This window comes from Chiloscyllium plagiosum, unplaced genomic scaffold (assembly GCF_037043375.1).
Source record: "Chiloscyllium plagiosum isolate Xiang-an unplaced genomic scaffold, Cpla_swu_hap1 HiC_scaffold_7, whole genome shotgun sequence".
Classification (NCBI taxonomy): domain Eukaryota; kingdom Metazoa; phylum Chordata; class Chondrichthyes; order Orectolobiformes; family Hemiscylliidae; genus Chiloscyllium; species Chiloscyllium plagiosum.
In genome coordinates, this window is record NW_028270145.1 from 67,271,470 (window position 1) to 67,295,705 (window position 24,236).

Genomic DNA, 24,236 nt, shown 5'->3' on the forward strand with positions numbered 1-24,236 from the left:
TGGCTGTGTGTGTGGAAAATCGTGCCTTACTAACTTAATTGAGTCTTTTGAAGAAGTAACAAAGAGGATTGATAAGACAGAGTAGTGGACGTGATCTTCATGGAGCGCTCAATAAGGTTCCTCATGGTAGACTGGTTAGCAAGGTTAGTTCACATGGAGTACAGGGAGAACTAACTATTTGATACCAAACTGGCAAGAAAGAGGGTGGTGATGGAGGGTTGCTTTTCAGACTGGAGGGCTGTGACCAGCGGTGTGCCACAAGGAACAATGTTGTATCCATTGCTTTTATATAAATGCTTTGGATGTGAATATAACAAATATGGTTAGCAAGTTTACAGAGGACACCAAAATTGGAGGTGTAGTAGACAGCAAATAAGATTACCTCACAGTAAAACGGGTTCAGATGGGCCAATGGCCGAGGAGTGGTAGGTGGAATTTAATTTAGATAAACGTGAGGTGCTGTAATATGGAAAGGCAAATCAGAGCAGGACTTATACACTTAATGGTAAGGTCCTGGGAAGTGTTGCTGAACAAAGAGACCTTGGAGTGCAGGTTCATAGTTTCTTGAAAGTGGAGTCCTAGGTAGACAGGATAATGAAAAAGGCATTTAGTATGCTTTATTTTATTGCTAAGTACATTGAGCATAGGAGTTGGGAGGTCATGTTGCAGCAGTACGGGACATCGGTTAGGCCACTTTTGGAGTGCTGCGTTCATTTCTGGTCTCCCTCCTATCAGAAGGATGTTGTGAAACTTGAATGGGATCCAAAAAGATTTACGAGGATATTACCAGGGTTGGAGGATTTGAGTTAGGGAGACGGTGAATAGGTTGGGGCTATTTTCCCTGGAACATTGGAGGCTGAGGAGTGACCTTACTGAGTTCAAAAAATCATGAGGGACATGGATGGGTTGAATAGCCAAGGTCTTTTCCCCAGAGTGAGTGAGTCCAGAATTAAAGGGCATAGGTTTAGGGTGAGTGGGGAAAGATTTAAAAGGGATGTAAGGGGCAACTTCTTCGTGCAGAGGGTGGTGTGGGTAAGGAATGAACTGCCAGAGGAAATGATGGAGACAGGGACAATTACAACATTTAAAAGGCATCTGGATGCATATATGAAGAGGAAGAGTCTAGAGGGATATGGACTAAATGCTAACAAGTGGGACTAAATTAATTAAAGATATCTGGTCGGCATGGACGAGTTGGACTGAAGGGTGTGTTTCCATGCTGTACATCTCTATGACTCTATAACACAAATTTTCTTACATTATCGTTAGAAATATTGTCCATAATTCTGAAATTATAATATAAAATATGCTTTTGAGTTTTTTTATACGAGATGTGTCTCTGGTAAGGATAGCATTTGCTGCCTAAGCCAAATTGCCTGTGAGATGTTTATCTATTTATTTCAGATTTCTAGCACTTGCAGTATTTTGCTTTTAAACCACTACTCATATTGTTTTCAAATTTTCGTATTCAAAAGTGAAGGGCACTTTTAGGAATTGACACAGACAATTTACCAAGATATCTTCCTTCCATTACTCTGTGCAAGAGGTGAGGTTGGAATGACTAAAATAGAGCCTGAAGATATGATTACCTGCTGAGGTGTTCCTGAAGTAAATCTAGTCTGTGCTCCACTTCTCCATATGTTATATCGCTTCCAGACTCTGAGACACCACGGGCTGCTTGAGAGGAGGCTGACTGCGTTGACATATCAGGGTATTCTGCTGACTTTCTCTCATTAGCATCTGACAAAACATGTTTAAAAGAAAAGCCAAAAATTAACATAACCATTTTTAACATTTATTTTGTTACCTTCGACAATTCCTCTTGCAATAGCAATCCCAGGAAAGGACAAAGGCAAAATGTTGCAGATATGTATTAACTATAAATAATATCTTTGTTAACTATCTACTATTGGTTTTCATAGGTATAAAATTATAGTTGCTGAACTATGATTGGATATGTTTTCAGGATTTTTCATAGAGTTTTTCACTTTGGGAGGTCAGGTGACATTTCTCATACAATTCTCCATTGCTCACTTTATTGTATCTGCATCCCATCTTTCCAGTGTTACCTTCACACAATCATCCACTCACTAGTGGCAAAAGTGCTCATGGTACCACAACCGTCAGATCTTCACACCACAGATACCATATTTATACCTAGCTGTACACTGTTTCAAATATAGTGTATTGCTGTACATTTTTAAAGGAGATGCCAGAGACCTGGACATCTGGTGGATGGAGTAGTGCAGAGGAGTGGCATCCTCTTTCCCCAGGACCACCAGATGAGACCACTGCGTCAGATCTTTCCAGCCTTATCCAAAGTCCGAATCACTGTTTCCCTTGTACAGAGGAATGCGCAGCAATGTCACAAGAAGTTTTGTAATCTTCTGCACTTTACATGTTAAGTTGCATTTGCTCTGGGACTAAATGGGGACTTTTTGTCTTTGAGACAGCAATAGTCATTAAGTGATGACTACATCCAGCTTAGATCTATTGAAATATCAGAGCTCTGATGAAGAGTCATCTACACGCGAAATGTTAGCTTGCTCTCTCTCTCCACAGATGCTGCCTGGCCTGCTGTGATTTCTAAGATTTTTGTTTTCAGTATGAAGTATGTCTGCCTAGTTTGCCAGAACTTTAGAAAGTTCCAGGAAACCATCCAAAAATGTATAAAAACAGGGTTCACCTGCCGACTGATCTCTCTTGAGTCTACTGGAAGCCTTTGGAGAAGACCAGCATGGCAAGATGTAGAGACCAGCTGACCATCCAGTGAGAGAGAGAAAGAGAGAGAGAGGAAGAGAGAAAGCAGATTCAGACTCAGAGAAGTGAGAGAGTGACTATGTAAAACTACAAGAAACTTGGGAAGTATTGTAAACCTAAGGAACCAAATAGGTTTTGAAATAGCTTGTTTAATATTAAAGGTTATTGTGACTTGTTTCCTAATGAGTTTTGTGTTGGTCCTGGCTTGTGTTCGTGATGAGTTGACTGCTTCGGTATTGTGGTAAATTCATCCATAACATTCTGGCTGGAATTGTCCATTGTGTTTAAGGAGGAATGAGACAACAGGATCAGATCTTAAAAGTCTGCCCCGGGTACATTGTGTGGGGCTTTGATGCTTACATCGTAGACAACTCTAATGTTCCTGGTTTGTTTCATGGGCCAGATATCTCACAAGGATGGTTGTTGGGATTCAAAGATCACCCCCGTGATCATGACTGATGACTCTGTTATACAACTCTCTGACTGAAGCCAAATGTAAATACAATTCTGCCCATTTTTCAACTAGGACCACTGTGGAGCAGATGATAGGCCTCCTGAAGGGAAGGTTCCAATGCTTGAATTGATCCGAAGGTCCTTGTTAGACACTCCAGACAGAATGTGCTGCATCATCTGAGCATGCTATGATCTGCACACCTGCAGCAGGCAAAGAAGTGATGTGGTGGATGCTGAAGAGCTAAGAGGGAGCAATAGTCTTCCCAGGAGGAAGATGAGGAAATTGAGTCAGAAGAACATCATCTTCTCAGTGATAGAGTGGCACAATATCAGGTCCTTTAAGCCAAGCAGGATTTAAGTGACACCCAGTTGCAGTCAATGAAAGCTGGATGTAGTGATTATTTATTGACTGAAAATTTGTTGTTGCTCAAAATGCAAGCAGTCTGTTTCTATTCTTTGAGGCATGTACAGCTATTATTTGTTTCTTTATGGTTTTCTTCTGCTGTTGCTGAATAAAAATGCATGTTTTAAACTGTTTGAAGGCTTCCTTGTGAGACACTTCCACATTGAACAATGCTAAGAGTATGAGCTACACTGGGCTTTGTGTAGACCAGGTTGTAAGATGCAATGGGGCTGCATGACTTGGATCTTAAACAATGCTGGACGTGAACTGTACACTTTAATGTGCAATAAGTAGGCTCTGTGTCACCTCTGTGCCCTGTGATGCATCAGTTTGTGGCTGCCTTCTCACCTTGTGCACAATGAAGGGCAACTCTGGACTACCAATGCTTGATTGTGCGCAGCTGGGTTTCAAACATGGCACTGGCACTAGGGATCAAGTAAGTGGTCAATATTTCTACCTACAGCGACTAGGAGACAACAATGAGCATAGAGCCTGAGGGGCATGGTGCACAGGTAATGTGGTGAGTTTGGAATGATAGTGTGAAAAAAGCTCATGGAGAGGTCTCATGATTTCTGGTAAGATAAATAAGATCTGGAGATAGGTCACAGTTTAGCTGAATTGCAGAATAGCCTTAGGGAGGACCTATCTTATTCTTTATTCAAAATTGAACAAAATGATAAGCAAATGCCCATGTTCTATGGTATTCACTCTGGTTCATATAGAAGGAACTCATACCCAGATTGTATCACTTACATCAGCAATAAAATTAAATTGAAGTGAATTTGGAAGCACTTGGGAAAATTCAATCAAGGGGGTCACCAATCAGAAAAGTCACTGTTATAAATAGAATGGATAGATAGGTTCATAGTGAACCTGTGAGTAGTAACTGCAGGAGAGAAACAGCTTGGGATTGGAGGAGCAATGAGCAGCAATAAGTCAGTCAGTAAGTGAGCAAGCAAACTGCCAAGGTGCGTTTACCATAGGAGCTTCAGCAGTACCGGCACAGGGTTCCTCACAAACTGATGTGTTGTGTCAGTGATGCTGAGGCTGAGGGTCCCAAGTCTTGAGAGAGCCGACTATTAGGAGGTTCACCTGCTAAGTCTGGGTGGAGGCGTTCTTCTGCAGGGGGTTGGAAGGAAGAGGCTCAAAGTAGGTTGGGGGAAAAGAAATGTTGCAAGGAGAATGGTGGAAAATTAGGAAGCAGCAAGGGTGTTAGTGGGAGAGAAGGAGGCTACAAGCAGGCATACTGGGTATTATCTTGAATTGTCTCTTTGACTGTTTAGCTTAATTGCCAGGTTCATTGCATGAACATTTTTCTGTCTCAATGCTATTCAATGAAATGATCTTCAATATTAAATTCAATAAACTAAAGTATCACTAACATCAGCTTTGCTGGGTTTTGTTCTGATTCCTTACCTGACACCTTAATTCTTCTTTCAGCTTTCCTGCTTTGTATTTCTGATCCTTGTGCAAACCCCAGCCTGCAGCTCTCTTGTATCTCTGAAGGAAAGTCCAATATTCCAGAACATAATGGTTTCTTCTCCTCATCAACAGAGGTAGAAAAGGATGATGATGGTCCACTGTGCTTTTCTTCCGAATCTCTTTTTTTACAATAATTTTGCTGTTCTCCTTGTGAGATATCTTGAGTTGCTTCGTGGAACTCATAATCATTTTCATCATCATCTGTGATGGCAAATATTATTGAATAAGGTGAGTGATTGCTATTATAAACAAATCAACCTTGGAAAGTAGGCTGACTTTTGATTATTAACCTTACGGATTCCCATTCATCAAAATGGTCAATTTTTGAAGTGAGATCCATGTAAGCACTGGTAAAGTATTGTATCCATTACCTCAAATCCATTTAAAATTAAATTCAGTTTATTGTTCACATTGCACTGTTAGTTTTCACATAATGATGCAGTTCAGCAATAACTGTAATGAATGATTTAATTCAACTGATGATCAAATATAGTATGGGGAGAAAGTGAGGGCTGCAGATGCTGGAGGTCAGAGGTGAAAATGTGTTGCTGGAAAAGCGCAGCAGGTTAGGCAGCATCAAAGGAACAGGAGAATCGACGTTTCGCGCATAAGCCCTTCTTCAGGATTCCTGAAACGTCGATTCTCCTGTTCCTTGGATGATGCCTGACCTGCTGCGCTTTTCCAGCAACACATTTTCAGATCAAATATAATATGCCAATTAGTTGTATTTTAACAATCACATTTTGGAAATAAAATGGAACTCTATTTTAAAACAAGTATATTTTCCTACATGCAAAAATTAAATGTTTTTGCTTCTATTTGCTAAATTCTCATTTTAGGACCAACATTAAACACAAGAGATAAATTACCTTCATTTATTTGCTTTTTGAAGGAAAGCTTTCTTCTTCGAGGTCTGGGAATCTCCTCATCTGAATCATCACTTGTTTCTGCTCTGAGCAGCATGTCTGCCTAGAATATAAAAGAATAGCAGTGGGTGGCATTAGACAAAAGTAATGACAGAAAATGAGACAGAAATATTTCAGTATTTACTGAATCACAGTTTAAGGGACATGAATAAACATAAAGGGTAATTTTGACAATAAAATTAAATGTGCAATATTGGCTCATCTGTCCACTTAATGGTATTTTCTGATTTTAATCTAAATAACAATCACGAGATGTGTAATAGAAGGTTAGTGGGATGGGTCAGATTACTGTGACTCAGTTACCATTTATTGAAATAAATTATCTTTCAAATGTTTCATAAATTAGCAAAAACTGATTTAAATCTGCTTTGGTAGAGTTGCCATACCAGTCTAATCTTGGCAGTCCATTCCATATTATTGAGATAAATGATATTAACATCTGGCTGCTTTTAAACAGAAGAAAATAAGAAATAGAGACTTCAAACCAACTACAGGTACACCATTCAATAAGGCTGATTTCGACCACAACTCCATCTCATAGAATCAAAGAGTCATAGAGATGTACAGCATGGAAACAGACCCTTCGGTCCAACCCGTCCATGCCGACCAGATATCCCAACCCAATCTAGTCCCACCTGCCAGCACCCGGCCCATATCCCTCCAAAGCCTTCCGATTCATATACCCATCCAAATGCCTCTTAAATGTTGCAATTGTACCAGCCTCCACCACTTCCTCTGGCAGCTCATTCCATACATATACCACACTCTGTGTGAAAAAGTTGCCCTCTTAGGTCTCTTTTATATCTTTCTCCTCTCACCCGAAACCTATGCCCTCTAATTCTGGACTCCCCGACCCCAGGGAAAAGACTTTGCCTATTTATCCTATCTATGCCCCTCATAATTTTGTAAACCTCTATAAGGTCACCCCTCAGCCTCTGACGCTCCAGGGAAAACAGCCCCAGCCTGTTCAGCCTCTCCCTATAGCTCAAATCCTCCAACCCTGGCAACATCCTTGTAAATCTTTTCTGAACCCTTTCAAGTTTCACAACATCTTTCCGATAGGAAGGAGACCAGAATTGCATGCAATATTTCAACAGTCTCCCATGGGGTACCTTGTCGAACGCCTTACTGAAGTCCATATAAATTAAATCTACCGCTCTGCCCTCATCAATCCTCTTTGTTACTTCCTCAAAAAACTCAATCCAGTTTGTGAGACATGATTTCCCACACACAAAGCCATGTTCACTATCCCTAACCTGTCCTTGCCTTTTCAAATACATGTACATCCTGTCCCTCAAGATTCCCTCCAACAACTTGCCCACCACCAACGTCAGGCTCACTGGTCTATAGTTCTTTGGCTTGTCCCAACAGTGGCACCACATTTGCCAACCTCCAGTCTTCTGGCACCTCATCTGTGACTATCGATGATACAAATATCTCTGTAAGAGGCCCAGCAATTCACTTCTCTAGCTTCCCATAGAGTTCTAGGGTCCACCTGATCAGGTACTGGGGATTTATCCATCTTTATGCATTTCAAGACATCCAGCACTTCCTCCTCTGTAATCTGGACATTTTGCAAGATGTCACCATCTATTTCCCTACATTCTATACCTTCCATATCCTTTTCCACAGTAAATACTGATGCAAAATACTCGTTTAGTATCTCCCCCCATTTTCTGCTGCCTTGCTGATCTTTGAGGGACCCTATTCTCTTCCTGTTACCTTTTTGTCCTTGATGTATTTGTAAAAGGTCCTTGGATTCTCCTTAATTCTATTTGCCAAAGCTATCTTATGTCCCCTTTTTGCCCTCCTGATTTCCCTCTTAAGTATACTCTTACTTCCTTTATACTCTTCTAAGGATTCATTCGATCTATCCTGTCTATACCTTACATATGCTTCTTTCTTTTTCTTAACCAAACCCTCAATTTCTTTAGTCATCCATATCTCCATGTTCCTTAATTCTTTTAGTGCCCAAACATCCATTAACTTCTTCTTGAATACCGTATACTCAAATGAGCATCTATGGCTCCCTGGGGTAGAAAGAGTTATGAAATTTCTCCTTATTCTAGTCTTTCTGTGTCTGTGACTTCCTGTTCTAGATTCACAGGAAAATCGTTTCTCTGCATATACCCTGTCAAGAATTTTACATCTTTAAATTCAATCACCTCTCATACTTCAAATTCTAAGGGGTAGAAGTTGAGTTTAATCATAGAACAATCCGTTCATCCCTTAATGATGAATAGGTATTTCAAGCTTGACCACACTAATGCCCTGTATAACTATTGTAAGATTTCTTAACTCCTATACTATAATTTATTCTGTTAAATTCTGAGAATTATCTACAGATGCACCCAGGTCCCTTTGAATGCACACAATTGCCAGAATCTCACTGTTTCAATGATCACACCATTATTTTTTATTCTTTTTTTGAAAAGTGAGTAACTTAGTACTTTACCATGAATTACCATTTTATTATAATTTTATTGGCAATACTTCATTAGGTATTTTGTATTTTATTTCTAACCTTTCTGATTCTCATGTAAACAGTACTATAATTGTGCACTGAAGTTGTATTACGTAAATACATTTTCAAATGTATCTTCTCATTTAAAAGTGCCTTAGACTGGATTTTGAAACAACCAAGATAATTCTCACATTATTTACTTTTATTTCTGAATTGTATATTCCAAAGAAAAATCAATAAAATTGATACTTATAAATCAATAAAATTGATTTTGTCACACCAGTTGTATCAAAACAATTTATTTGCTGATATTTGGAGATTATTAAGAGCAATACGTTATGTTGCCGTAAGTAGGTCTTTTGTAACACAATTCAATGTGTTTGTAGAGAATTACTAGAATATTTAGCTGGCATTGTTATGGATGTTTACATTTCTTCAGGTCAATGTGTACCAGGGAATCATCCTAGGGTCGTGCTCATCGAAATAATTTCAGTGGATTTCCAATTTGATTCATGTCTGCACCCCCGTCTCAAAACCTGGTGGAGTGTGAGTCATTGTTGAAGCAGGCCTCAGGTACCTGCCTCAGGATAGCATACCAACTGTATGGCTGGATGGCTGACTAAAATATTGAAAGAAAGAAGAGCTTACATTTATGTCGCCCTTTTGTCAATCTCAGTATATCCAAAAGCAGCTTATTGCTAATTAAGAATTTTAAAGTGTGGTTACATTTGTATCGTAGAAAATATGACAGCCAATTTGAACAGAGCAAGATCTCAGAATTAGTAATCTAATAATGACCAGGCCGTTTGCTTTTAGCTATTGAATGAGGGATAAATATTTGCTAGGGGGAATCTCTCTGCTCTTCTTTGCATTAGCACTATGGGGTCTACCTCTTTCCTTCTCCTATAATGACCTAATTGTCTAATTGTATCAGACAATGTTATTAATTGTTGTTCTCTGATGCTAAGATAAATAATGGGGAAAGAAAATGTACGTTCCAAGAACTATCTCAGGTGGCACAAGGATTTAACAGGTATAATCAAGCTCCACGCTTTCAAGAACTGAACAAATCGGCCTTACCTGGGAAGACAAAATCTTTGTAAAATATCCAAACTGAAACAAATCAACTCTGAGAGTGCAACCCACTCTTGGTACTGCTCCAAGTCTCATGTTAGTGTATGCGTTCAGGTGGCTGGAGTGGGACTTGAACTCTCAATGTTCTGACTGTGAAGTCAAAATACTACAATTGAGCCATTGCAAATACCAAAATACTAAATGCTGCTGGGCTGACTTGGGTAGAATTGATTAATTACACTACATGCATAAGATTGGGCAGATATACTAATGGACCACCATTATTTTTTGAAGTAAATTCCATAAAGTACCAATGGGGTGTGGGAGCTAGCAGAATGGCTTCCCACATAATCATGACTTAGCCTGATGAAATTTATATCAGGTCGCTGGTATAAATCCAGAAAGAAATTTGTCCCATTATAATTTGATGTGTGAGCATGTTGATTCAATACTTAAAGAGAATTTGATACTGTTTAACTGTTAAGTCATCATTAACACTGTTTAATGATTTAGTGTTATCTCATTTTAATTACTAGGGCATCGATTGTGGCATTGCTTCCAATAGTCTTACAACCAAACTCAAGGCTTTATGTAACAAAGCTGTCTGGCACTGACTGAGCACTAATGGAATAATGTGTTCAAATATATATTGTGTGATGATAAGTATAACAAATTGTCTGATCTGCAAAACACCTGCAACTTTAAGCTTGAGACGTGATTACATTAACAGGGCATAAAGGTCTGAAAAGGAGACCAGAGAGGGAAGAGAAAGAAAATCAGGAAGAAAGGCAAAGACAGAAGGAAGGAAGAAGATTGCATTGACATAGAACCTTTAATATATCACATAATTAAGTTATCACAAATGCTATGAGAAAACGTAAACAGAATAAAACCAATTAAATCACCCAGTATCAATCTAGACACCAAATTTGGATAGAAAGCCACACCCAGGATGACCCTGCAAAATTCCCCTCAACTGGCAGAGCTATCTCACAGATTGGGAGAAAGTGAGGACTGCAGATGCAGGAGAACAGAGTCAAGAGTGTGGTGCTGGAAAAGCATAGCCAGTCAGGCAGCATCCGAGGAGCGGGAGAATCAATGTTTCGGGCATGAGCTCTTCATTAGGAATGAGGCTTGTGGGCCAAGAGGGCTGAGAGATAAATGGGAGGGGGTGGGGCTGGGGGATAGGTAGCTGAGAGTGCTAAAGGTACATGAAGGTGGGGGTGTATGGTGATAGGTCAGAGAGGAGGGTGGAGCGGATAGGTGGGAAGGAAGACAGACAGGTAGGACAGGTCAAGAGGGTGGTGCTGAGTTGGAAGGTGGGACAGAATCAATTAATTACACTGCACACATAAAGTTACCTGCACTTTCACTAGTCATTTACTGTATCCGTTGCTCCCAATACAGTCTCCTCTACATTGGGCAGACAGGACGCCTATTTATGGAATGCTTCAGAGAACATCTCCAGGACACATGGATGAAGCAACACCACCACCCCATGGCCAAACACTTTAACTCCCCATCCCACTACTCCAAGGACATGCAAGTCCTGGGTCTCATCCATTGCCAAACCCTTACCACTCGACACCTTGGGATCCTCCAACTATACGTGATCTATGTGATTTCACCAGTTTACTCATCTCCCCTCCCCCCACCTTATCCCAGGTCCAATCTTCCAACTCGACGCCGCACTCTTGACCTGTCCTACCTGTCCATCCTTCTTCTCACCTATCTGCTCTACCCTCCTCTCCGACCTATCACTGCCCCCTTCAGCTACCTATCTCACTTGCAGCTGCCTTTCCCCCAGCCCCACTCACCTCCAATTTATCTCTCAGCCTCCATGGCCCACAAGCCCCATTCCTGATGAAGGGCTCATGTTGAATAGATTGGTCAAGCAACTGGTGGACAACTAGCAAAGTCCCACTCTTTGCATAGGTTGCATTCTTGAAACTCTCACAAATGGGGGACACTTTTCTTAACGAGTCAAGATAGTTTCAATATACAGTGGAAGATAAACAACAATAAACACATAGGTTGCATTCTTGAAACTCTCACAAATGGGGGACACTTTTCTTAACGAGTCAAGATAGTTTCAATATACAGTGGAAGATAAACAACAACAAACACAATCTTTTCAACATGACTTCCCTACTCCCATAATCAAAGGACTGAGCAAGCTTGCCAAATGCCATTTTAACCACTATATGTGAGGCAAACTTAAAAAAATTATATATCTGCACCCCTAGATCCCTCTGTTCTACTGCACTACACAAGGCTCTACCATTAATTTGAATACAAATGCAGAAGTTGAATGAAAACGTGTTTAAGAAGTATATAAAATTTGTCACACTAATAATAAAGTTAGAAAACTACATGGCAGATAATGTATGGACAGCGTGGACTATACACTATGGACATCTTTCATATTTTAGAGTATCTAATTTCAATCAGGAGTGCTTTCATCTTTTTCTACTGGAAACTGCAGACAGGTGAAGGTTGAACTAACAGCAAGCAAAATGGTATACATAATGTTTTGCTTTGATAAGCAAATTTGTGAATGACAAAGATGTAATTGGTGTAACATTTCTGTCATCACATTCATTTGGGCTGGATAAGTATTCTTCCATTAACAAAGACAACATGGGGCAAATGGATTCCTTCTGTACTGTCAATTTTTTGTATTTTTTTTCCATTGGATTACAGATTTATTACATTCCAAAATGGCTGGCAACTAATTTAATACTTTTCAAATGTATGTACTATGGTAATAATGGAAAATGCTGCAGCCAATGTATGCATAAATTGTAATTGACAACCAAATAATCTATTCTAAGTGGTCTTAAAGAAGGGTGAATCTTGTTTCAGGTAACAGTACTTCACTGCTCTTCTTCAAACAGTGCCATAGGAATCATGTGAGAGGGCAGTGTTGGTATTAAGCCTATTTTTTTTTACTAGTCCTCATACACCTTTTCAGTAGAAATCAGGCTTAAACTAATGTGCTTTAACAGTTAAGGAAATAAAATTCCTAGTCAATAAAATTCCTACTAAAAACTGTAAATAGGAACAGCCATAATTTTATAAGTTTGCCAGTCTCAAACATCTCAATAACTAACTAAAATGTCAAACTGTGTTGAAGTAGTACCACTAACTGCCTGACATGACACAGTAACATGCTTGTTCGCAGTTAATTAGAAAATGTTGGCATATTGCTCTTTGAGTTGCCTTGAAATTGTTACCTTTGAACCTTCATCTCGTAGATTGAATGTGAGTTCCAGATTTGTTAAGAAGTAGTCGGAAAATTCTGGATACATATCCAAAACTTCTAAAAGGTCTTCCCTCTGGATCTTGTGCAAATCACAGTACGTCAACGCTCGTACATCAGCATTAGATTTCCCAGGTCTTGCATAAAGATGGATCATTTCACCAAAGATGTCATTTTTCCCTAGACAGAAACAGATGTTCCTTTTAGAATCAAAACTCCTTCGCCATAAATCTTGAGTCACTATTTTCCCCTGATACTGGATTCAGAAAACTCCAAAGATTCTTTTGATTTGTTTTTACCTTGAGACACAGATTCTCATAAATGATTGAAGCATGTAACTCAATAGATACAACTGGGCGTCTGTGCTGACGGCTTATTGATGATATATGATATTGCTTTAACCTTCTCATTGGAAGAAGTCGGATAGCTACTATTTACGTATGAAGCTGCCACTGAAACCTGAAATCAACTGTTCTCTAAATGAAAACATATGTCAAAAGCTATGGCTGAATAATAAGCTTCTGGATTGTATCTCAAGTGCTTTTTTTTCACTAGGGCTGTTGCAGGTCTGTTTTAACATCAGTAACCTACATAGCCCATTTATTTTCCTTTGTTCTATCTAATTAAGTTGCATTTATTGATGACTGTGCTATGTTTTACTGAATTCTAGTTTGGTAATCTTCAGGTTCTGAAAGGGAAATTTAAATGAACAACTATTAAATAAGAATCACTGAAGTTTTCAAACATATTGCTTTAATTTACAGGAAATTTTTTTTGAACTTTGTTGATTGTTGTAAATGGACTTTAACTCAACACAGAAGTGGTGTTTCTGTCCTGCCCAAATGAAGTCTCAATTTTACTAATGGTTTAAAGTGAAAGTAGATAAAATCTTTATCAGATAACTTTATAATTATGTGCTAATTATTGCAGTTGCACCGTTGCAGTTACTAGCACGTTAAGAATTTTACAGACATGCTTATCAAACATTTGATATGATACACATTGAAATGAACTTGCTGTATGAAATAATCAAAGGCCTATTTTATTACTGATAGTGAACTAGCAAAAGACATTCAGAAACCAATACGATTGAAATGTACAATTCATCCTAATGGGATGTAACAAACCAATAGCAAGTAACCAGCCATTGTCTTCTTCTTGAATTCTTTGCCCAATGGAAAATCTGACCCATTATGGGTAGAGCAAGGAGGCAGGTCCCAAATTCACACCAGACAATGGAGAGATCAAATTCGGTGGTACCAACACCAATCAGATCCACATTAGCTGTCCAGCCAATTGAGCTAATCATAATGAGTAAAATAAAAGTGCAACACACACAGAGATGTGTGACTGATCTGGAATCTCTCCCATTCTTACCTTCTGCCTCCAGGTTCTATAACAGACAGGAAAATGTTAAGGCCCCTGTTGTTTTGCTTACCTACTCTTTATCTCTGTTGGTATTCAGTTCTGACTATTTGGACATGCTTCATGGTAATTTATCATTTTTGATTAATCTTGCCTGATGTAGGCAAGCAAGAACTCTCAATGTGAGGAAGCCTTAGCCCTGGGACTGCTTCCTTATACTCCAAAGGATGTCTCTTACAAGATTGTCCAGAAACAATTGAGAACAGCAAGATGGGATCAGTATGTTTTGATCAATTGATATGGTTAATTGGCGAGTTGCATGCATATTCCAGCAGGGGGCACTGTGATGTCAGGTATGACAAGAGGGTGATTTCTAAGTTTCCAAGAGGAACATTAACTAAGTGCAACATCTTCTGTACAGGTGCAGTGTGCCTTAAGTTCATTTTAACTGTTGCAGCAATCCACTGATAGACTAAAGTGGAAACTGCAGCATTCATCAAAAATAATGATTCAAATAAATACTCCCGCTTCTGAAGTATAACACATGAAACAGTAACAGTTGGAAATTCAGGGGTAAAATGCACATGAACTTGCAATTTGTATTGCTGACAGGCAAGATTCTCTAATGGAAGCATGAACTGACCCCAGTTTTAGCCAACAGACTGCAGCTGTACCCTGCTCCATTCCCTCTGCTTCTACTCCTAAATCTTCCAATTTAATAAGTTCATGTTTAAGTCTGATCTGGTATCAAACATTCACTTCTTGAACTGTTACTAATAGTGAGTAATTATTCTCAAAATTTCAATGATTGACACATTATATAAAATTAACAACCCACAAAATGATTTTTCCTCTATATTGGGTTAGTTAATTTCCAGAGAGACAAGGTTGGTCAACACTGCACTGAAAACAAACAGTTCCTTGGCACTTTCATCAAATTCCCAAATCAGTCCACTTTGTCACAATATTGAAGAGAAAGATTTTCTATCATGAACAGTCTTATTATCAAATATATGAGAATAATAAATGGAAAATGTGGTGATTAACAAGTTCTTGAAGAGAACTGAATTTAGAAGAATTTTAGGATAAATGATACAACAATATTGATTGGTTGTTGAAGTGACATGAAATGAAATTAATTTATATGTTGTTATAGAGGAAGAGTATTCCGGGCCTTCAGAAATATTTAGGAAAAAGAAGAAAAACTGCAGAGATTTACAATGGGTTTACCACTGACTAGCCCCATTATGTCAGAATTTACTCTGAAGACCATTTATCCAATGAAAAATGAGTAGTTTCAGTAAGATTTAGCTTTGAACACCTGCTCAATATCAGCCAGACATTGAAAAATAACCTAATTATACAAAGGATTTGTCAATAACCTGGAAAGGCATGTAATATAATAGTTTGATGAATGTTGCTTTAATTATATAATACAGCACCTGCGCCTGAAGGTTAAACTGCAAGAAAACGTTACAATACATCTTTGCTGACAAGAACAAAATACCTTTAAAAAAAGAAAACGGCATTTAGCTACAACAGGAATTGTCGAACAGCTTTTGAGTATTAGGTTTTCAGTATCAGGTTATTCACTCATTCTTTAGGCAAACAATATTTACAGTCTGCACTTCATGGAAAGATTACCTATCTCAATGTAGCTTTGGTTCTATAATTCTAATCATATGGATTTTATGATGTTTCTCTTGTATCAATATATTCTTTGACAGGAAACATCTGGTTGCTATGTTCAGATTAAAATCCATAGGTTTTAGAGCTATGACCTGTGAAATGATTTGAATGGTCCCTGTAGTTGCCAGATGTCTTGACCTCAGGCTTTTAAATTTTTGTTATTTATTTTATTTATTGTCATTTTTGTCCAATGTGCTTATTAAAAAATATTTCAATGATGGCATTACTTTATTTTTTGTACAGATGCTAACTCTCAAAGTTCAGGCCAGTGTTGGGAATGTGTTAATGTTTACAAGAGGAATGCCCCACTTGTAGCAAGGTTTGAAGATCATTGTACATCCACAATTTCACAGTAGAGAATTCATTTACAATTTTCTTAGGAAAGCAACGAACACCCAAAAGGTTCAGCACAGGGTACTCCTGCTGCTAATGTTGATAGTCAAAGGATACTTGTAGCTGCAGATATCAGGTCTTCTGAATTACAGGTAACATATTAGTCGGTTTAGCATTTATTGTTCACCCTTACTGCCTCAAGTAAGGAAACACTTAAGGGCACAGCATCCATAAACAATACAAAGGTTTATGATAATGGTAAACACTAGAAAACAAATTGAAGACTCAAACTGCATGGGATTCAAATATGGCATGCTTTCATTAAATAAACTTTTTATTTTTAATAATATTTACAAGTTGTTTTGCGTCGTGCTAGATTATAGTAACAGAAATCTAAAAGTCAAATCAACAAATTGTCTAATCTTATGATGTCATTTTTATTGACACTTCTGTCAAGTAGCTTGCATATTCATTTATATTAATGGTCTTTCAGCACTATAGAAATTCAAGTTTTTGCTGTATACAGTATATGCACTTTCACAAAAAATGTGAAAAATCAGGTCAGTGATGATCTGCACTGCAATTGGTATTACTGTCTCTAAACTCACCTTCACCCTCAAATAGCCAAGGTATTTGCACAACTCTAATTCTGGAACTCTTGAGCATTCCTGATTTCAATGGGTCCACTACTGGTCTCTATGCTTTTAGCTGCTAGACTCTGGGATTATCTCCTTAAACTACTCTACCTCACTTTCTATTTTTTCCTCCTTGAAATCTACCTCTTTTGTCGAAGTCTTTGCCTATCCTTCTGCTGATCTCCTTGGGTGGGTATTAAATAGACCATAAGACCATAAGAAATAGAAGTGGAAGTAAGGTCATTCAACCCATCGAGTCCACTCCGCCATTCAATCATGGCTGATGGGCATTTCAACGCCACTTACTCGCACTCTTTCCGTAGCCCTTAATTCCTTGCAAGATTAAGAATTGATCAATCTCTGCCTTGAAGACATTTAACGTCCCGGCCTCCACTGCACTTCGTAGCAATGAATTCCACAAGCTGGCTGAAGAAATGTCTCCTCATCTCCACTCTAAAGTGACCCCCCTCTAATTTTAAGGCTGTGCCCACGAGTCCTAGTATCCCCACTGACAGAAACAAATTCCCAGCGTCCACCTTTCTAAGCCATGCATTATCTTGTAAGTTTCTACTAGATCTCCCCTCAACCTTCTAAACTCTAATGAATACAATCCCAGGATCCTCAGCTGTTCATCATATGTTAGGCCTACCCTTCCAGCGATCATCTGTGTGAATCTCCACTGGACATGCTTCATTGCCAGTATGTCCTTCCTGAGGTGTGGGCCCAAAACTGGACATAATATTGTAAATGGGGCCTAACCAGAGCATTATAAAATCTGAGAAGCACATTGCTGCTTTTGCATTCCAATCCTCTTGAGATTAATGACAACATTACATTTTCTTTCTTAACCACGGACTCAACCTGCAATCAACCTTTAGAGAATCCTCGACTAGCAATCCCAGATCCCTTTGTACTTTGGCTTTATGAATTTTCTCACTGTTTAGAAGATAGTCCATGCCTGTATTCTTTTTTCCAAAGTGCAAGACATAAGACAAATACGACATATAACCGCATGAAATGGGATTGGCAGGGGGAGTTAATTGGGAGAAACTAAAATCCCATTTTCCTGATGATGGGATAAAATGTAGATATTAAGTCAATAGCTTTACAGATGCAGTTTGAACCTTACTTTGGCGTGTTGACTTGTAGTTTTCAGTCTATTTGCACCCCATAAGTAGTCATTTCTTAAAATGCTTTCAAATTATGCTCTGCTTCAAGAATAAATCAGCACAACACATGAGGAATTGAGACACTGGTTTCAATCTTATAAAGATGGCATGGGTTAGTCAGGTTTATCTTTTGATTAAAATCGACAGCTGTTTTTGTCAGAATCTCTGGCTCAGGAAGTGCCAGTTTTGACAAAGAGCAAGGGGGGCAATGGCAAATTGGGGATGTCAGAGGTGTGAGTGGTTAGGTTGGACCTTGGAGGGGAGTGAACAAGAAGTAGTGAAGTGGGTAATGTTAGATGCTGCAGTGGAGCGACTGTTTCAGGCCATGAGGGAAGCAAGGTGTAGACAAGGATTATTAACTGAATGATTAATGACCTCAGATTTGAATATCGATCAGCAGGTAGATAGGGTGGTGAAGAAGGTATGTGGCACGCTTGCCTTCATTGGTCAGAACATTGAGTGTAAGAGTTGGGACAGCATGTTGCAACTGTACAGAACATTGGTGAGACCCCTTTTAGAATATTGTGTGCAATTCTGGTTGCCCTTCTTTAGGAAAGACGTTGTTAAACTTGAGAGACTGCAGAAAAGATTTACAAGGATTTTAGATTAGATTAGACTCCCTACGGTGTGGAAACTAGCCCTACAGCCCAACAAGTCCACACCGACCCTCTGAAGAGTAACCCACCCAGACCCATTCCCCTACATTTAACCCTGACTAATAACCTACACTATGGGCAATTTAGCATGGCCAATTCACCTGACCTGAGCAGCTTTTGGATTGTGGGAGGAAACTGCAGCACCCGGAGGAAACCCATGCCGACATGGGCAGGATGTGCAAACTCCTCACAGACAATTGCCCGAGGTGGGAATCGAACCCAGGCCCCTGGCACTGTGATGAGGCAGCAGTGCTAACCACTGAGCCACCGCTTTGCCCTTACTTTGCCAGGATTGGAGGTTTTGAGTTATTGGGAGAGGCTGAATAGATTTTGGCATTTGTTTTTCCACTCAGGAGCATCAGCGGCTTAGGGCTGACCTGACAGAGGCTCTTAAAACCATGAGACACATGAATAGGGTGAATATCTAAGGTCAGTTTTTCCCAGGGTAGAGGATTCCAAAACTAGAGGGCATACATTTAAGATGAGAAGGGAAAGATTTAAAAAAGACTTGAGGGGTAACTTTTTCACGAAGGGAATGGTGTGTGTATGGAATGAGCTGCCAGAGGAAGTGGTGGAGGTGGCCACAATTTCAACATTTAAGAGGCATCTGGTTGGATATATGAATAGGAAGAGTTTGGAGGGTGGACCAAGTGGGCAAATGGGACTAGGTCCGATTGGGATGTCTGCTCAGATGAATTGGGCTGAAGGATCTGTTCCCAGGCTGCATGCGATACCTAACCATCTTGTTTGCACGGATCCCCATCACACATATGGCCTCACAGAAGCCATACTGTCACCCACTTTAGTCACATTTGCCAAGCAATACTGAGGCTGCCTACACATTCACTTGTGTGGCATAGCTGCCAATTCACAAAGATAGTTTGTAAAAGCAAAATACTGCAAATGTTGACAGCCTGAAACAGAAATTGTCATGAAAACTTGCTTAGTCAGGCAGCATCTGTGGGGGGAGAAATTGAGTTAATTTTTGAGATTAAAAACCTTTCATCAGAACTGAGAAAAGTTGGCTACATGATAGGTTCTGAGCAAGGGACAGATGGGAAAGGAAGGGTCTGTGATAGGATGGCTGACAAAAGAGATTGAACCACAGAAGAATTAGCCTTACAGGATCAAAGGGAATGGTGATGGGACAAGGAAATGAGTAATGAAACAAAAGACGTAATGAAAGCAGTGTAATGCTCCCTGAGATCCTTAATTGTGGAGCCTATGGAAACCTCTTTGGTAACTTAGATGAAGGGATTGAAGGTATATTTGTCAAATTTGCTGATGACACAAAAAATATGCCATAAAGTAAATTGTGAAGAGGATATAAGATGGCTGTGAAAAGATAAGGATAGGTTAAGTGACTGGGCAAAGATGTGGCAAATGGAGTGTCATGTGGAAAAACTTGAAATTGTTCATAATGACAGATAGCATATTATTAAAATGATGAGATATTGCAGAGCCCTGAGTTGTAGAGGGATCTGGTATCATTGTGCATAAATTGCAGAAGGTACAGCAAATAATTAGGAAGGCTAATGGAATGCTTTCATTTATCATGAGGGGTGCTGCATTGAAAAATAGGGAGATTATGCTTCAGTTAAACAGGGGACTCATAAGACTGTATTTGCATTATTTTGTAGTCACCTTATTTATGGAAGGATGTAAACGCATTGGAGATATTTCAGAAAAGATTTATCAAGTAATACCTGGAATAAGAGAGTTGTCTTTTGAAGTAAGGTTGGACAGGCTAGGCTTGGAAGTGGAAGGGATAATTTGATTTATATACATAAGTTCCTGAGGGTTTTTTACAGGGTACGTTTGTCAGATATTTTCTCCTATGAGAAAATATAGAACAAGGGGACATTGTTTACCAATCAGGAATTATTCATTTAAAACAGAAATTAGGCTTTTTTCTTATTCTCAGAGTGTTCTGAGTCTTTGGAATTCTCTTCCTGGTGGAAGCAGGGATCTTGAATATTTTGAAGACAGAAGTGGATAGATTCTTGTTAAACTACAAGGTGAAAGTTATCAGAGGCCAGCAGAATTGTGCACTTGAGATTATAAACAGATTAGCCACAATCTTATTAAACGGTGGAGTAGGTTTGAGGGCTGAATGGCCTCCTATTTCATATGCTTGTATGTTCAAAATATGTGACTGTGCCATTTAATCTGGCAAATTGGGAATCCTTTTCCTGCACTGGGTCCAAATTCTTTGATAGATGCCCAGGTGCCCACATCCTCTGCTGAAATCCATTTAGGCCACATTAGTCAGGCAAGAGGGTCTTTTGTTGCCATCTGTGGAAAACAGCACCGCCTGCTATTCTCTCCCGGGCTGGAGGATAATCTGTAGGGAGGCATACCGGAGCTTGGAGCTGGACTCTTTCTCATGTCAGACATGTGCCCAGTAGTTGTTGATGATATGATTGGAAGGGGACCCACTCACAAAAGAAGCATATGGAGTGAGTAATGGGTATATGTTCATAGGAGTGTGGTGAGGGTGATGAAATACAGCAACAAGAATTGCGATAACGTTTTGATAGAGTAAAGTTGGTCACGAAGATTGTGATTATTAAGCAGAGCCTCTCTGGTTGTCCAGAAGAACATCTTATAGCCACCTGCACTTGGTGCATTGTCAGCTGTTGGTGGGCTCACCTGATGAACATCCACTCCCTCCCATATAACCACATGTGTCCTCTTTGCATTCTATCAACAATTTAATTTGAATCATGTTGAAAGTGACTCATGGTACACATCCAGGAGTGGCACTCATTTTTGGTTCTGCTGTCAGGAATAGGATGCCAGTTATTAAATACTGTCCATTCTATGGTTTAGTGTCACATTTTGTGTGATAATGCTTCTGTGAAGCATCTTGGATGTTCCATGGTTGAATGATGGCTCACTTGAAAGCATCTGAGTAGTACATAATCCACTGTGGGACTTGGTCACAAAATCCAAGGCTGACACTTCATAGTCAGGAATCTTCCAGTCAACTGTGATGATAATATGACAGCATTTCACACTTAGAGAGAGGGGGAAATAAGGAGCCAGTGTCTGAATCATAAAAGCATGTTTCAATCATTGAAATATGACATGCTTCTGTTTGGCTTGAAGAGTACAAGCCAAAAAGCTTCAGCAAGATATCTCTTTGCGGTAACATTCAAATTTAGCATATCCAAACTGGGTGGATAAAGGGAATCCATATATGTGGCATCTTCTGATATCTAGATATGGTGTCACATATGATGTTACTATATAAGATAACAGGTTTGGGTGTTGGGAGTGATATATTAGCAAGGATAGAGGATTGATTAACCAAGAAAACAGAGAATTGGGAAAAATTAGTCATTTTCAAGATCAAAACTTATAGTTAGTAGAGTGTCACATTAGCCTTGTTCGGGCAAAAATGAAATAAAAAACGGTGAGGAAATCTCTCCAGGAGTCAGGAATGAGATAGAATGATAATTGGTTGAATCTCAAAACTGGATGAAAGGAAATGATTAAGGGATGACAGTGGTGGCAGAAAAGGCTTGGCAGCAAACAGAGTTAGAATACTGGGTTCTAATGGAAATCTAGTGAAAGGGACGTTTAGATGAGAGCACTAAACTGAAAGCTTTCTCTTGACGATGTTTAAGAACTTTTCTTTCTTTTGAAGGGAATGGAGTTTGATGAGTCACCACCCAAAGCATCAGGACCATACGTGGAAATATAAGTCAAACTTCATAGATCTTTTGCTACTGCTGTTGGGGAGGTTTTAAACTCATGTAGCAGGGGGCTGGGAACCAGAAGAGAAGACAAGTAGACAGTGAGGTGGAAACTGGAGACTGTAAGACTCATGAAATTAGCATTAATAAGGGGAAGAGTAGGCAGAGAGCAAATGAATGCAAAAGAACTGGTGGCCTGAAGTGCATATACTTTAATGCAAGGAGTATAGTGGGTAAGGCAGATGAACTTAGGGCTTCGATTGGTGCCTGGGAGTATGACATTATTGCAATCACAGAGACTTGGTTGAAGGAAGGGCATGATTGGCAACTAAATGTTCCAGGATATAGATGCTTCAGACAGGAAAGGGAGTGAAGTAAAAGCAGGGAGGGGGATGATTTGCATTGCTGATCAGGGATGATATCATGGCTGTGCTAAAGGAGGACACTATGGAGGGTTTGAGCAGTGACACATTATGGGTGGAGCTGAGAAATAAGAAGGGTGCAGTTACATTGTTGGGACTGCATTGCAGGCCTCCCAACAGTGAGCGTGAGGTAGAAGAACAAATAGGTAAACAGATTATGGAAAGATGTAGAGGCAACAGGGTGGTGGTGATGGGAGATGTTAATTTTCTCAATATTGACTGGGATACACGTCGTATCAGAGGTCTGGATGGGGCAGAATTTGTAAGAAGCGTCCAGGAGTTTTCTAGAGCAGTATGTCAATAGTCCAATGACAGAAGGGGCCATATTGGACCTTGGATTGGGAAATGAGCCAGGCCAGATGGTAGAAGTTGTGGTGGGGGATATCTTTGGGAACAGTGACCACAATTCTGTAAGTTTTAGAATACTCGTAGACAAAGATGAGGGTGGTCCTAAGGGAAGAGTACTAAACTGGGCCAAGGCCAATTATATCAAAATTAGGCAGGAGCTGGGAAATGTGGCTTGGGATAGCTATTTGAAGGGAAGTCCACATTTGATATGTGGGAGGCTTTCAAAAATAGGTTAAAGATAGTGCAGGATAGACATGTCTCGTTGAAGGCAAAGGAGAGAAAATGCAAGATTTGTGAACCGTGGATGACAGCAGAAATCTTGCAACTATCCAAGAGGAAAAGGGAAGCCTATATAAGGGCCATACGAGCCTTGGAGGAATATCGGGAGAATAGTTCCAGTCTTAAACGAGGAATCAAGCGGGCTAAAAGGGGTCATGAAATAACTTTAGCGAGCAGAATTAAAGAGAATGCCAAGGCCTTTTATTCATATATAATAATCAAAAGTGTAACCAGAGAAAGGGTTGGTCCCCTAAAGGTTAAGGAAAGAAGGTTGTGTGTCCAACTTGAGAGAATGGGTGAGATTCTGAATGATTATTTTGCATCAATGTTCACTGAGGAGAGGGACATGATAAATGTTGAGATTAGAAATAGAAGTTTGATTACTCTGGATCACATTGACATAAGTAGGGAAGATGTGTTGGGTAGGCTAGAGGTTATTAAGGTGGACAAACCCCCAGGACCAGATGGGATGTATCCCACGTTGCTGAGGGAGGCGAAAAAAGAAATAGTTAGGGCCCTGACAGATATCTTTGTAGCATCCTTAAACACAGTGAGGTGCCTGAGGACTGGAGGGTTGCTCATGTTGTTGCCCTGTACAGGAAGGGTAGTAAGGATATTCCAGGTAACTACAGACCAGTGAGCCTGATGTCAGTGGTGGGCAAGTTGCTGGAGAAGGTACTGACAGATAAAATCTATTTATATTTGGAAAAGAATGGGCTTATCAGTGATAGGCAACATGGTTTTGTGCGGGGGAGATTGTGCCTTACCAACATAATAGAGTTCTTTGAGGAAATTACCAAGTTGATAAATGAAGG

The 24,236-nt window shown here is 39.6% G+C and overlaps 1 protein-coding gene across 1 annotated transcript in view; it reads right to left on the minus strand.

The window, feature by feature from the left end:
• Nucleotides 1-24,236, minus strand: part of LOC122551638 (voltage-gated inwardly rectifying potassium channel KCNH7-like) — a 470,988-nt gene that overhangs the window by 15,988 nt on the left and 430,764 nt on the right. Inside the window, exons 12-15 of the mRNA XM_043693875.2 lie at nucleotides 12,799-13,004; nucleotides 5,968-6,067; nucleotides 5,033-5,299; nucleotides 1,590-1,740 (exon numbers count right to left, since the gene is read on the minus strand). Coding sequence (XP_043549810.2) covers nucleotides 1,590-1,740; nucleotides 5,033-5,299; nucleotides 5,968-6,067; nucleotides 12,799-13,004 — 724 coding nt within the window. The remainder of the gene's footprint in view (nucleotides 1-1,589; nucleotides 1,741-5,032; nucleotides 5,300-5,967; nucleotides 6,068-12,798; nucleotides 13,005-24,236) is intronic.